The sequence below is a fragment of the Pyxicephalus adspersus genome, chromosome 5, assembly GCF_032062135.1.
Source record: "Pyxicephalus adspersus chromosome 5, UCB_Pads_2.0, whole genome shotgun sequence".
Classification (NCBI taxonomy): Eukaryota; Metazoa; Chordata; class Amphibia; order Anura; family Pyxicephalidae; genus Pyxicephalus; species Pyxicephalus adspersus.
Genome location: NC_092862.1, coordinates 106,390,656 through 106,407,141, shown reverse-complemented (window position 1 = coordinate 106,407,141; position 16,486 = coordinate 106,390,656). Strand labels below are relative to the sequence as shown.

General features: G+C 34.3%; 1 protein-coding gene across 2 annotated transcripts in view; it reads left to right on the top strand.

Annotated features, from left to right (window-relative positions):
* Positions 1-16,486, top strand: part of RBMS3 (RNA binding motif single stranded interacting protein 3) — a 340,828-nt gene that overhangs the window by 312,528 nt on the left and 11,814 nt on the right. For both annotated transcript variants that reach the window (XM_072412382.1, XM_072412384.1), the window contains exons 8-9: positions 12,167-12,213; positions 12,681-12,777. In XM_072412382.1, the coding sequence (XP_072268483.1) occupies positions 12,167-12,213; positions 12,681-12,777 (144 nt within the window). The remainder of the gene's footprint in view (positions 1-12,166; positions 12,214-12,680; positions 12,778-16,486) is intronic.

The window sequence follows — 16,486 nt, the reverse complement described above, 5'->3', positions numbered from 1 at the left end:
TCATTTAAATGACTATACGTTATAAGCAAAGTGTTTTATAACTCATAGTCAACCCCTATTTATTGTAAAGTTCTAAGTTCGATAAATCCAAATTATTAACAATATTATTAAGACTAAATTCTGATATTATGCTCATTGCCTAGGGGAAAATTCTGTCAGCCAAGCTGTGAAAGTTTAGAAAATAAGGGACCTTTGGCTGTCCTTTGAAAAGGCTGCAAGATATCTGAATAGTAAACTGTGATCTGGTGACCTTGCTTTGTGTACTTAAATTTGCTGAAATAGCTGTGCCTGCCAATCACAAATAACTGAATTTTTGCACTTACAGAACTCTTGGTTATGAGCAGTATGCTCTTGTGAATGTTTTATTCTAAGCTAGACAACAATGCATTTTTAGAGGTTGTAATTATGTATCCCTTTCTTCTTTGAAACTGCTAATTCTGAATTATTAGTTTTTTAATGAAAAATATTTTGAGGTAAATGAATATCATTTACTTTTTGTAAATGAAATTAATTTAGTTTAGTTAACCGGGCTTGATCCATTATGAGATGAAGAAACGGATCAGTGTTTTTTACCAGCATTTAGGATCTCATACTTGACTGTTGTGCAAAGTTCTTCATGTCCAAAAATATACATACATGCATAGACGTTTAAACAGAGTATATGATTTCATACCCTGGTGCTTACAAGAGACCCTCTAACAGGAACTCTGTGTTTGTTCTGATAGCATAATGTATGTTTTTTGACCTTGCTTGGTGAGTCACATTAGTTTTCTTTTACAGACAGTTGGTGCTTTCATGAGCCATTGGAAAACCTAGCTCTACTAAAGCTACGGAAAATACCAATATCAAACTTTTTTTTGAGCTGGAAGTCCCTTGAATGCAATTTACTAATTTGGGCTACAAAAAAAAATGTCTAGGCCCTTTAGCAAAAGGAACAGGTGATGTCCTTTCTGCAATTAAATATGAATTTTCCTTTTTTATCTACACTCACCTGTCTTAACTCCATTGCAGGTATTGGATCCTTAGCGATCTTTATTGATCATCTTGATCAACCAAACCAGGATGACGTATGTCTTGAAAGCCCCATGGGAATGCCGGGATACCTGGCGTAGCCCAGCACTCTGCACTGAGGTTTGCATGCATGTTTTATTGCAGACATCAGCCTTCTGCAATAAAAATCCTGCCTGCTCTCAATTTTGAAATGCGGAACTATTGTTTTGCTTTAACCAAGCCTAAGAACCTCAATTAAATATATTTGTAGCTTATTCGTCTCCATGTGCTGGCTAATATACAGTCTTAAGATTTTTTTAGTGCTTAAGGGAGGTAGATGATCCACTATTTAACACTACTACGATTGCTCACATGACAATAAAAAAGACAGACCACACATTTATAGGTAAACATAAATACCTGTTATAAAAGAACAAAAATAAAAACCTGCAATAAAGTTTGTTGAGAAATTGTTTATTGTTCACCTGCTGGGGATTTTTTTTTTTTGCATCGGCAAGAATGTAGTTTCACTTTAAATGACCTTGTAATAATAAGGCAATTCTTCACTCCATTTTCCCTTAACTGTATTACTCACATCCAAGCCAAAATCCCAGACTTTTTCTGCTAAAAAGTGATTGCTCATGTAAATGTCCATGCATGGGCCAGACTTAACAGCATTCATTGGCAAGTAAATATGAGCATGACTTCACCAGCATTTCCCATCAGTTGGCTTAGTAAATACAGATGCCTAGTATGAAAGTTAACGTTTGGTGTATTTTGTCTTACCTTGCTCTGAAAATTAACTAGGATTGTTGCTTAATCTTCAACGTACTGTAACTTTACAGTTCTTAAGCATTTTTAAATAATTACTTTCTAAACTGATCCATGTGTAGCTAGTTTCTGGGCATTTCAGCAAATGGTTAGAGTAGAGTTTCAGCCAAAATTCCTTTTAAAATGCAATCAGTATTCATAGGAAGAGGTAAAAAGTTCATGTAAGGATCTTTTCAGAGTGAAAGCAAGTGGCATAATTTAGCCTAAATGTAGGGTGGCAGGGTGGTACAAAAATTATAGCGCCAGTTGCACAGCTATTATATATTTTAAGCTTTCCCTTGGTGGCTGTAAATTGATGCTATAAATATGTTAGGATGCAAAACAAAATGTGGTAAACTTGAAAGATAAATTAAAGTACCAATAGTAAGCTATAAAGCATTATAGATGCCATGCTTATTATTCTACATCTGAAGGGTCTAAACATCCAATTCAGCATTTCAGAACATCTTATCTAAAAAAAAACAGAAGAAGTGTGATATAGGTAGAAGAGTATGTAAGTGTCAGAAATGATGTAAGGAAGATTCTTTCATAATATTGGCATTTAGAACTCAGAAACTGGCAAATACTTCATCCTGAAATACAGATGCCTAATGCATGACATGGCTTCAAACTCCAAAAGCAGCAGGCAGTGTAATTTGGAAGAAAGCTCAGTTATAATAGATTTGCAGATATATTGTCAACGATGGTTGTTTAGGAACAGATTGGGTAAGAAATACACATATAAAACAGCACAAAGCCTGTGTTTGGAAAATAAAGGTGCAGCAGCGGAGTGATGAGGTCAACTCTTTCTTTTTTCTTCTGTCAGTTTGTTGACTCATGTGCTCGCAGTACAGCCTGATTGGCTTCGGGTAATAATATTTGTAGTAGTTACATATAAAAATACATGCATATTGTAATATAATTAGGTATTCTGCACATAGATCAGATGTTCAAGTGTTCAGCACAAGAGTTCAAATTTAGGTACAGCAAACCGTGGAAAGCATCAAAAATTCAACATAAGGTCTTAAAGTTTGGATATTAGATATGAAATAGCTGAGCACTGTTCAGATCTTGGTTACGTGTGTTATGGTAGGGTTGTCCAGATTTCTCTTGCTATCCAGAAAACTGAGCACTTTACAATTGGCCTGATTTATTCAAGCATTCCAAGACTAGGTAAAATAGGCTATCATGTGAGAACCTGAATGATCCTGCAAACCTGGAATGGATTTTTTAAAATCATTTGCTCTTAGTTGGCAATTTTTTTTAACCATGAACATTTCAGGTTTGCTTACTCACCCAGGTTTACCCATGAAACTCTATCTTTAAAAAATCAGGCACAATTTGTATAGTAATAAAAATTCCCCACCCTTCAGTAGAGGAAGACATTTTGAGACAACTCCTCATCTTCTCTGTTTAAAGCTGAAATTAAATCAGCAAATACATTACCTGAAAGGGATGGGCCAGGGACAGAGTAAGCCAGAGAAGCCTTCATAACCATACAAGCCCCAAGGAAAGGCCATATTTAAGTTCCAGGTCAGTAGGGTGGCTTTTACAAATCAGTACAATGCAGCTGTTACATGTAATGACTGTATTTATTATGCTGCTAGCATTCCTGTTCTATTTCTTCACACGCTGTTATTTATTACTTTCCCCTATATTTACATCCAGACCAAGCAACCCAGCAAAATGACAGTGGTTGGGGCAATATATAACACTGACAAAATGAATACAGATTACACGGTTTATGTATTATTAGATTGCAGGTCTGTTCTTCTTTACACATCTCCCAGAAACCCCTATTGTATTGTAGAGCCATAAAGAAGTGACAGAGGGCCTAGATGGGTAATTGAGCGCTGAATATTTGTTCATCGGTGTATATTTATTCAAGGCACTACAGAGATCAGTTTTTGGAGCATCTCATATTCAGTGATCCTGTAGTGCGTTTTGTGTTGTGCGTTTAATATTACTATATAAAGGTATATATAAACAGAACATTCTACAAATAAATAGCAATCTCTTTATTTGTCTAAAATGTGCAAAAATCTTTGCTAAATTTCTTCTTCAGCTCCCTAATCAAGCATTTCTCAGTAGTGATGTCCAAAATACAATACTAGGCAATCTGTTATCAGTTAACACATATTAGATAGGTAAAACATATTTTCTAATTGGCTGCCTTGGGGTAATATATGTCCCATGCTATCTATGGTCCTGTTGAATAAGCAATGCAATGAGGGTGCTCATACAGGCTTTAGAGTTCTATAACCTCTGCTTTTTTCAGTGCACTTCGGCATTTATTACACACAAGCTCACAAGACTCTTTTTAGTTTTGGTGTTTTATTAATGAGCATTCAAGCTAAATCTGAGTCATTAATTTGGAAAGTAATGTTATAAAAAGATCATTTGCGAAATGTCTTCTCTCACATAGCAACAAATCCAGTAAAAGTGAAGCCAGTCAAAGTTGTTACAATAAGTGCCAACATTCACCCTCCCTGACCAACTGCAGACAATTTGAAATGATTAGTGGATCTGCACTGGGTACATTTATAATTCTGATACACATTTCCATTTATGTTTCTGAAATGACAGGCGGCACTTATTTTTGCTTTATATGCTGCCTGTGTACATGGCTGATGTATCTGCCATCCCGTCAAGTGATTATTGCACTGTTCAGCAGACGAACACTCATTAGTATCCTGTTAGAAACTGTTATCACCCCCTTGTCACCTTCAGACATCACATACAAATGTCAGTATGCACATGCAGCTCATCAGCCTCCTGAATAAGTCATTTAATAAAAAGCTTTGCAATTATAGATTTTCCCTTGCAGATACAAACTGCAGCGTAGTAAATGAGAGGAACTGTGCCAATGCTTTGCCAAAGGAAAATGAGTGCACAGGTCTTAGGGTAAAGAAGAAAAAAAAAACTCTGGATCCCATTATAAACCATTCACAAGGCCATTTTATTCATTCCTACCCACACAGGGCTGCCTTGTGCTGGTCCCTCCGATCCCATTCAAATGGTCAGCTAAGACTTACTATATATAAAGACTGGATTCTTCCTTATTCACTTGGTCTTAAAAGGGGGATTGTAGGGATAAATGCCAGCAAGTATTTGCCTGATTTTCTAAAAATCTGAATAGAAAACTCTATTTTAGTAATAAAAATGTATATGGATAATATTATTAAATATAATCCTCTAGTTCATTCTACAGCCAGTGTTCTAAATTCAGTATTCAAATAATGTTTCTTTGCAATAAGGCAGGGAGGTTCTTCATCTTTCATGCCAAGATCTCCCCCTGAAGTATTTTCCTGCATATGATATTCATTTTCAAAATGCTTTTTCAAAAAAGTTTGTGCTGAGTAATTTAAGCTGATCGTGAAGCTTGCAGAGTTGAAGATGCCCTTCTCCAGTACTGAAGTTGCATTCTTTGATTTCACTTGAAATTGTGAGCCTCCCATCGTGTGCAATAAAAGCTGCAACAAGTCAGATACACTTATGTGTCCCAGTGCTTGAAATTACTTTTGTCAGAGTCAAATCACAGCAGAGGAGAAGAGTCTTCTTGAGAGGATCCTTACGTCTGTCTTTGGGGTGTCACTGACCTTAAATGATTGCCCAGCCTCAACACTGATGAGTTTGCATCAGTAGTTTAGGGATTCAGCCTGGCTTCCCTTCCATAACAGACTATATGTTAGGGGAGTCTGGGAGAACCGCCCCCTACAGGACAGAGTTAGTCAGAGGGTGGAATGCTCGGGGTCTGTAGAAACCGTAGGCCATTTTTTACTCCAGCATCCCTTTAACATAGAGGTTTATAAAAAGATGAGGAGGGCCCCAGATATCCTTCTCCTCTAATGCTTGAGTTATGCAGAGTGGGTATATGGAGCATTCCAGACTCATTGGGATTATGATTTTGTCACACTTTTTCTAGTTAGTGTAATAGTCCGATATTACACTTGGAATGCACAGTGCACTTCGACGAAAAAAATCTCCATGTCAAGGTGGTGGTGAGTGATATTCTGCAAGCGGTGGGGACTATTCAGGGGAAAGACAGGATGCCACAGGGCACCTAGATGAGGGTGAGGAGGAACTTCAGAAGCCCCATTGGTGAACTGACAGTCTCTAGGTTTTTCTTCCTATTTCTTGATCACTGATTTTTGTAAAAGGTCTGCATGCATTGAGTGACAGGAATGCTTTTTGACCTTTGGGAACAATGTAGGAGTGGGAAGTTTTGTGATATTATTCAGTTAAAGTTTGGCTACTGAATATGCTGATATATTCAGTTTATGTATTTTTTTTTACCTATAAATATATTTATATTTTTTGTATAAATTTAAATATGTTTATATGCTTTTATGAAAATCACTAATGTTTGTTGTTTGCAAGCTTTTAACGATAAAAGTTCACTGAGTATATAATAACACAAAAGCCCAGTGGTAGTGCCACAAGGCATAAAATAAAGTATAAATTTAAAAAATGGAAAAGAGTAAACAAACATGTCGTTAGCATGGTAATGATGAGAAAATTGAGGAATCAGGGAAAGCTAACTTTCAGCAGATTAAACATCAGCTTTAAGTACAAAACCATGCAATAGGTTGCAGTATGTAATATTATACCACAACATTTTATACTATTTTATAACTTATGTATACCCTACCTTGTAACATACAATTACCTGATCTTACCCAATTTTTTTCCTGTTGTTCCCCCTTTTAAGCATTTCAGTAATTACAGAGTTTGTAAAAAAATAAAATAAAATACTAAGCAAAAGGTAACCTTGAAATGCTAATACAATGAAATCTTTTATTAAAAATAAACAATTTTGATACAAAGTACCAGAGCAATTATCTGTTATTTTAAGTGAATGCATGATATAATATAAGTGGAAAACACCAATCTGAATATTTTCTTGATTATTCAGGTGATGTATTCATTATTTTCTGTCTTCACAATGACATGCATGTATGGATGTGCTAATCACCTTCCAAGTTAGAATGTTCCTAGTAATATTTGCTTGGCTGGCTGAAGACAATTTAATTCCATTGCGCCACCTAGTGTAGGAAATTCATATACTGCAGCTGTCCTTAGCTGGCATTTTATCCCTGCTTTTTATTATTTCAGCTTTGCAGTTTGTTTCAGCAAATACAGATTTATTGATAGAGAAAGAGTTGTGGGAATCTGGAGGGTGATGTGTTAGCTCAGATTTATGCCCCTGAAATACATGGGTTGTGTAAAGCCAGTAATAATTTAGAATAGTGAACAAATACAAATAACAATTTTTGTCTGATTCAGATAAACATACAAAAGATTTTTTTTTCTTCCAAGGACAGACAATCTAAATGCACAGTTGCCTTGTCATTAGCTTTTTTCCACATTGTAAAGCCCAAGCAGCCAATCAATAACAATTTAACGTTGGATTATATTATGGGGAAGAGTAACACCATCTGAGCTGACATGATCAGCTGTCTCAAAAGTTATTTCTCATATGACACAGAAAATAAAGAAAAATCAAACTAATTACACATACTTGTCCTGCAAAGAGAAGGAACAGGTTGGTGAACAAGGCAGTAATTGCTTACCTTCAGCAAAAAGTTAGACCACTCACTAAGCTGTGATATCTGAAATTAATGGTTGGATAACACAATTTATTATTAGGTAAACTGATGCATGTACATTCTTTTCAGCTGTGTATTTAGCTATTATTATTTATTAGTTAGAAACAAAGGCAATTGAATACAATATTATAAAAGATACAAAATTTACAAGACAAAAACAAAAGATATTGGGTATAAAACACAGAGCGGAATCCCTCCCCTGACATGAAACTCCCAGCCTGCCTCGAGTTAATGGAAACAAATAACTAACCAACTCCTAGGAGCAAGTAAATAACATTTTGAAAAACAATCAACAAGAGCCATGTAATTGACCATGCAAGCATGGTATAAGATTAAACCATTGGAATGGGGCAGTTGAGCAATTTGTGCCTCTCAGGTCAGTTTAGCTAACACCAATAATCTACCACTGGCACCCATGCTAATGTATTGTGAGCTGTGAATGCAATATTTATATTAGGGGTTCCCTGAATAACTGAAAGTTTTTTAAAGGGTTCCTTAAAAGGTTGAGAAAGTCTGCAATATACATTACAATATACAGTACAGAGTTATTACTGTACAATAAAGATAAATAGTTTTCTTTTTCTTTTACCCTGTTATTCGTGAAAGTATACAGGTTGTCAGACATTTGTGATTTAATATTTGATATTGATAATCCAATGATAGAATGGGAGCAGAGAAAAAAAAACATTTCTACACAATGAACAACCCCGTGATAAACAGCTAGGGGTGTTCTTAAATCAAAACAGATTTTATATTGCATTATTTTTATTTTCTGCTCTTTTGGACACAAACACGTTGTGAACATTTTTAGAATAACATTTAAATCAGATTATGAGGACTCGGAGCTTTAAAATTCAATCAATTGCTTCAAGCTAACTGTGCTTTAGTGCACAAAGGATTATATGATCAGAACCTCAAACAGTAAGACTGTAATTCATATATCATTATCGAAATGGTACCAAACTGTGATGAAATCAACATTGTGAAGGCAGAATGCTAAATCACCCATGAAGCTTAATATTATTACATTGATTTACTAGTGTGCATGTTCTTTGATGAGCAGGTCCTAGACAAGTAAGCAAAACCTAAATGTAATATTCAGACTCTGATGGGTAAAATATTCATGAAAAATTCCCTTATTAAGTTTCAAAGAATGGGAATGGAAGTCCTAGGCATACAGGTGTTTGGTGTCTCGTATATCTGAAGAACACAATCATTTTTTTTTGTATTTCGATTTGTATAAAATACATTTTTAAACTGCTGTGTTCAGTAATTTCAAAAGACAACTGTGTACAATAGATTTATTTGAATTGTAAAAAATAGAATATTTTACTTGACAACCTAATTGGCATTGTTAAATGAGTATAAAAGTCCATCAAGTTTTTTATATTCTTAATATAAATAATATTATTATAATATTATTATAATATTCTTATATTCTCATTTCTGTTTGTAATTTGTAATCCCAAAGAGAGCTGCTTATTTTTTATAAATTTGCCACCAGGTAAATTATTTTTTATTGTTGCAATGTATTATGCCCTCTTAGAAGACTGAACATATTCTTCTAGAATTTAGGTATTGTAAATTGTGCAATCAATAACTTCAATAAATTGTCAAATAAAATCAAACAGAAATGTAATCAGAACAGGAAAAAGTCAATGGGGCATTTTCAGTCTCACTGTATTTAGTTAGGACCACCAGTTTAGTGCTTTAGAGTGAGAATTGTATATATGCAAAAACTTGTGTCTCGAAGCTAAAACTTTAGTTGAAAAGATCCCTTTTTGTGTACTTTGCTGCATTTGATTCTTGGATGACCTCTTGTTCAGAATATACTGTAGGTATCCAACTTGGAAATTTAGGTTCCAATGTCTGGGTGTGAATGGGAACCTAGCTCCGCAAATGCATTTTATGCTGTAAATAGACCCTGGAGCAGTCAGGTTAACTAATATCTGTTTGTTAGTTTGTGGTGTCTGGGGGTCCCTGCTCTTGCATGGTTTTCTTGAAGCTCTTCGATGCATTAAAGTATTTATTAACTGAAGTATAAAACCAGCATTTTAACTGGAAATGACAACATGGAAGAGGGAGATGTGAATCTCCCAAAATTTTTGTTCAGTTATATTTATATAGTACAGGTATTGACAGTAAGTTTGGGTGTCTAAAACTAAAATGTTAAAAATACAAAAATGGTGGCTAGACTAGTCCTTTAATGCATATGGGAACCCCTGGATCATCACCGTGCATATAAGTTTCTATATAGAATATGTAGTTTTTCTAGAATGTTTATCTATTTCTCTAGTGGTTGAACTCAATGGACTTGTGTATGTAACTAAGTAACCTTTAATTTATATCCCCAATAATGAATTTAGCCATTTCTTAGATATATGCCAACAACCAAATTTGACCAAATCCATTTTCCCAAGTCAAAGAACTGATATCAGTCATCATGGTTATCAGTAGTTTTTATTAGGTTCAATATCAATTCAATATCAACTTTTTTACATTAATGATTGTTGTTTGCAATACCAAAATTGTATGCAATACTGAATCATGTTGTATGGTTGTATGGTAAAAGTTATAACTATGGCAATGAAAAATATTTTGTGAATACTATGCAAACTTAAGCTAGTTTTAACCTGTGTTGTTTCCAAGCAGACAGGCAACATGTTCATTTTTTAGGGTTGCTTTACTAGCAGTTTATATACTGACTTTATCATGGTCCTCTGCTGCTCTGTTTAGCTGCTGGCAGCAAAGGAATATCCCTGGTATTTTGGGGTATGTGAAGTGGCAGTGAGTCGAGTGCTTTCAGCAATTAATTAATTTAATTTAATAAAGGCAAACTCTAGATAAAATAAGTTATGTTTTAGTGACTGTAATTTGAAAGCTCTTGATTCAGGAGTCTTTAACTTTAACGAAAGTCTGAAGCTTAACCCTATATAAGATCTACAGCTACAGATAACAGGGGAACCTTATTCAGATATAGACTGGACCCTTCTTGCATACCCATCATTCCTCCTCCATATGTGTGCATGCCTTATGCTGCAGAGCCCCTTTGTCAGAAAACTAAATGGGCTCCACTAACTGTGGATTAAAGGTAGAAGGCAGATTACTGTAAAAGAGAAATATTTACCTGGAAATGCACTGATATATAGCATGAGGTAAATGATGAAACAAAAAGATTTGTTTTTCAGAAATGCATGAAATATTAAACAAGGACTTTAAAATGGATAAAAAGCTTATAATATACGTCTTTTTCCCAAGCTCTGCTGCTGAGATTTTCAACATTATATTGTAATACCAAATCATTATAAAACATTAATGGTGTGCAAACATCAGAAAGGCAGAATAATAAATGACTTAGTGTTACTTTAGCAAATGGAAGATGGGGACTAATTTAATTTAATAGACTTGACAAGGTAAAAATGCAGGGTATTTTTCTCAATCCTTAAATATGCAGCATAATATATGAGCCCATTTTTTAAAATATGTATTTTTCATGTAGAGAAAAATCCTCAATCTTACTGCTATTCTTCTCAAGTCATGCTGAAATATTCAATGGCAAATTTAATTAAATCATTTCTGATATTGCTGTAAAAGACAGGAAACAGTAATAACACACATACAGCCAAGTATTAAAATGGTTATAAAAAGAAATTCATATGAACAACACTTGATATAGTTTAAAATAGTACCATTTAAGCTATGTTTAGCCTTGATATTTGGCACATTGTTTTATATATATGGTGGTTCTTTATAGAGGCAACTGCCCTTACAGGTTTCAATTGCATAAAAAAGAATCCTAAGCATTGTGTTCTATTGGCATTAGGTTTTTTAGTTTACTGAGATTTTTTCTCCTAAAAGCAGAACTAAACTTATAAAAAAATTCACTTACCTTTATTACCACAGATCCCTCAATCCCATCGGAGATGTCGATTGGGTCACGCACTATCCTGTAATCCTCCTTCATTCTGCGCCACCTTCGTCTGTCTTCTTGCCTCTTTTGGCTAAGTCACCTGAGATCAGGCATGCCCAGAAAGAGCAGCCAGGAGCCTCCTGGGATACATGTCCCGGGTGTGTGAGAAAGCTCTGCGCTGCGGCGATAAAGACAGAACAGGGATGCAAACTAAGCCCAGCTCCTCTGCTATGACCATCTTGTTGCCAGTAGTAAATTCTTGGCAGTACCAATTATTTACTGGTGTAGAAAAGCATGTGACTTTCTCCCACTTCTCCGACTATGCAGTGCAAAATGGCTAAGTGTCCAGTTACTAGGCCCAAACACTGTCAAAGCTGATTAGCCCCATATAGGCTTCAAGACAGACCAACTTCGAGCTTACACAGGGCTTTCAATTCAGTGCTGTGGAAGGTGAGATGGGTGATGAAGGAACGTGGAGTGTAGGTAGGAAATATTGGAAATCATTTGACAAGTTCACACATTTGCACACATTCTTTTTTAAATCAAATTGATTTTGTATAGCTTGTAAACAGCAAGCACTTCTATAGGTGCTTTTTTAAATTAATCACAAAGTGTTGACATGACCCTTTTTGCCCCTAACCATGGGCTAAAGGGTTCACAATTTGGCCCCTTTTGTAATGGAATAATTGTGACTACTTTGCCACGAAGATCTCTTAATCATTATTAATGTATCTCAAGCATACACACTTACTCGATGTATATTATGTTGTTTAGTCAGCTTTTTGCAGGTCTTGCCTATTAATCTTCTAAAATATGTATAATACATTTTATTTTTCTCTGAATACAGACTGGGATGGCACTTACATATGATCCAACAGCAGCTATACAGAATGGGTAAGTAGTTTTTTAATCTTTGTATTTGTATGATTAGGAGTGTCACATCATATTACTTTAATTATTAATTAAAATGTTTTCTTTTTTTTTATTTGTTCTTAGTAGGAAAAGGTTTGAATCTCTATCAAATGTGTACGGTTATCTTATTGTTATTGTTCCTGCAATGTTTTATCTAATTAGATGTAAGGGGGGTGCAAAACAGAAAAAACAATGCTTTTTTTTTTTTTTTAGTAAAGTATAGTAATGCTTGAACCATAGAAAGTAGGGGAAACCTCTAAAAGAGCCCATGGTGGTAATAAATAGTATAAATGGTTTACAATTCTTCCCCAATCTAAAACTTGAAAAAAAAATGCTGTCTGCCCTGACATACGCTATGAGAGGCCTACATTCTTTTCCAGATATTTACTAGTCTGTTCAGACTTTTAGTCACAATTTCTTAAAAAAATAATTACCTGTTTTTTTTTCAGATTTTATTCTCCCCCCTACAACATTGCAACAAACCGAATGATTCCACAGACAACCATCACACCATTTATTGCTGCTTCCCCGGTATCAACATATCAGGTATGTCTTGTACGTTTGCTAATCATATGTTAGATAATACACGTTTAAAAGCATGGTTCCAGAGGCAGAAAAGCTATAAATCTTCAGCACCAAATGATCATATCAGAACAAGAGAATGTTAGGTCACAGATGTCTAATTTGCTATTCTAGTTGTTATATTGTAATAGAAGTATTCTGTATCATAAAAAATTATCTTTTTGTTGTTGGACTTAAAAGTGTATAAAAGGCTTCAGCTAACATAACAATAAATTATCATTAAAGCAGAACTAAACTTGTTAGTGGATAGTAAGCTTCTGCCAAAATCAACAACTATACACAGCAAACTTGAAGATTTGTGCACATAAGTCCACTTTTTTGCTATAAGTGGAAGTCCGCTGTGTAGCTGGCAGCAAAGATACTTCCAAAGATGCAGCGATGGCAAAAAACCTGTGTGATTTAGCAAACCTGGAATAGATTTGGCACATTAAACAAATCGACTAAGTTTATCAACTATATGTTGAATAAAAGTCGATCCCTTATTTCATTTGCAGCAGTTGTGCAGTCTGAACAATGATCTTTCAGTCACTGTATTGTATATCCAAAGTAATAGTGGTAATTACATTTAATATGCATAAGCATGTTCCTCTAATGTTAACATACATTCAAAAATTGCTTTATACCAGATAATTATAATTCACTTTGCTGAAGTCAGGCCAAAACAAGATAAATTCTAGTCTGTGTCTCTTCTTCACTTAAAAACAGCAGAAAAGAATACATCTTTATAAAATACACCTAATTATGTACTGTATACTCACTACAAATACTGTCTGTTTTGCCTTTAAGAGTATGACACGGAAATGAGGAACACAGTTTACTTTTATCATTTCACATTATAAATTGCCATAATCAGCCTAATGTATGAAAGTCCCAAGGCTTCCAATCCTGACTGTCAATATACTGGACTGCCACAGGCACATTAATGAAATGCTGTATAAAACTTTATTTATGTTGGGTCCTTATTACAGCATCATTGAAGCAGCACTTGGCTGATTTAGTGAAGCTAAGCATTTCATTAATGTACCATATTCACAACATGAAGCCTTCTTCCTTTATTATGTTATGGCTTCTACAATGAGTTACTTGGAGTGTAGGAAAAGTCATTTCTGCCCACAGTAGGTAGAAACTATAGTTTGTACCAGATGTATGCCAGGTTATTTATTTTTGTAATGTTTTTTTCTGCTAAATTTCCTTTGATTTCTTAAAACTTACTCACCTACTTACATTATTAAAGTGTCTGTGTATGGTAAAGATAATGGATTTTTCCTAGTAACATATGGCAGAATAACAATATATTAATTTGAGGTATATGATTAAAAGATTCAACTGTGTATAGTGGTGAATAATTCTTTGTCACATTTTCCTTTAAAATTCTGGACCACTAATTTTAATCATTAATGTAGTCACTGTATGGTTGTATAAACTTGGCCAAGTGTAAAATTACTTTTATGTCTAAAAAAATGACATATTAAATGATGATGTATGTAATTATTACATTTTGTGATTTTACAAAAATTTAGTATAAATGCCCATACTTTCTGTGCTTTGTATGTCAACTAAAAAGATGGACAGTTGTAACTGAATTATTCCACAGATGACATGGCTAGCTGATTATAAGAGATATAAAAAGATACAAATAAGGCTACTTTTAGGTACATTTTTCAGTATTCCACCAAAAAAGTGTAGAGGAATTAAACAAAGGTATTTTTTTGCATGGGACTGGACAAGTTCAGTAAATTTTCTATAAGCTAATTAAAACATGTATATCTTATCATATATTTTTTAATATGTTTTATTGGATTTTAAGTGCATACAAAGATTTAGAACAGAAAAATAGCAGCAATGTATAAAAAAGAGTGATATATACTTAAACTAAATTGATACAATAATCAAACATAATAGAAAGAGAACAGGGGAAACTAAACATAAATTAAATGAAGTAAGGTGATAAAAAAAATATATATGTACAACAAATCCCCAGCTCAAAATGAAGAAGTCAAAAGGAAACACATGTTGTAGCTTGGATAACATCAAAGAATCTTAAGAACATACCAAAGGGAGGACCTAAAAACATCATACATACTAACATCTATTTTAAACGACTGTAAGTTTTAAAAATCAGATCAAAACTGAAAATTTCAAACTTGTTTACATAGCAACACCATTAATCTGTAGAGATATATTGCTCAAATATATGAAAATGTTCCGGATAATATGAACTCAATAGCTTGTAGTAAAAATGTTCATTGTCTGAAATGAAATTAGGAATTGTTAAAAAAAAAAAAAACATTTAACACTCTGCAAAGTGAGGAGTATATTAGTATAGGCAATTAACATCACTTGTCATTAACAAATAATTAGACTGTCATTTGATGTTCATATTCTTAATTATCACTTCTTTAGTATCCTTAATGTCAGAATAGAGCAGTAGTCAATAAACAATGATATGCTGCTTGTCATAAAATGAAAAAGGAAACTGGATTTATGTTGGTTTATATATAGTTTTTTGAATCACTGAAGTAGTAAAAAGTCAAAATTTAATGGTAAAGGTATAATTAGATTTTTTCATTTAATGTTATATGCCCTCATTACTAGAATGATAAAGATGTTAGATTAGCTATGCGTAAGTTCATATTTCAAATTTCTGTATGCCTTTGTATTCTAAAAGCCTTCCCAAAGTAAATTGAATTTTATGACTGTAACATCACCTGTATGTATCTGGTGCATTGTTTTTTTTCATATATTTTCTATAGTAAATATTTTCTAATCCTTGCAATTAGTATATTTCCCAACCCAGGTATATGTATCCTGATGGCAACATTCATTTATAGTAATTTTAACCTCTGCTCTTGACTTGGTTTATGAGACATTACAATCCACATAACCTGATAGGTGAATGTAAAGCTATGTACAGAAAAATCTATCTTGTGTACAGTGGTCCCCCGACACCATTTAGCGATCTACCAGACAACGTACCTCTTTTTACATGGAGGAGGACACCAGGGGAATGCTTCTTGCTCATTGACCCCAACAGTTCTCTATATAACTGAGCAGAGCTGTGTGTACAGAGTTTGTCCATTCTACTGTCACTAGAAATGACCAAGAAAGATCATTTCCAGCTGCATGTAGTGTCTGTATCAAACTTAGTCTGTAAGGGTAGCTTAAGGTGGTACTAAAGCTCCAATTTAAAATGTTTGCATCAGGCAGGTCCCTTTTGCAGAAAGGGGCAGGTAATGTCGTTTCTGATGAAAGCATTCCTACCTGCCTGATTTCACAGCTGAGCGTTTGTTGCTAGGGATACCCAATAATCCCAGCTTCTCTTTAGGGTGCTAGGACCAAATGATCTAGTTGTGTCATCCCACCCAGGTCAATCCCAGCCAGATGGCTAAAGATCAGAATGTGTAAGAAAAGAAAGGAGAAGATGGCAGAACCTATGGCGGAACAGGGAATTCCTGAGTATCCCCATATTTGTGTTCCTGCCTGAACATAAAGCTGATGTAGATATATATAAAAGAATACAACCAAATAACTGCACATACAGCTCTCTCTAAGAATTCAGTTTTATTATAAAAACATACATTTAGATTTAGTCTTACACAAGCTTGCCCCTCAGTGCTCCCATTTACATAGCACCTAGATCTACCATAACCATCAAATGCTACCCTGTAATGCT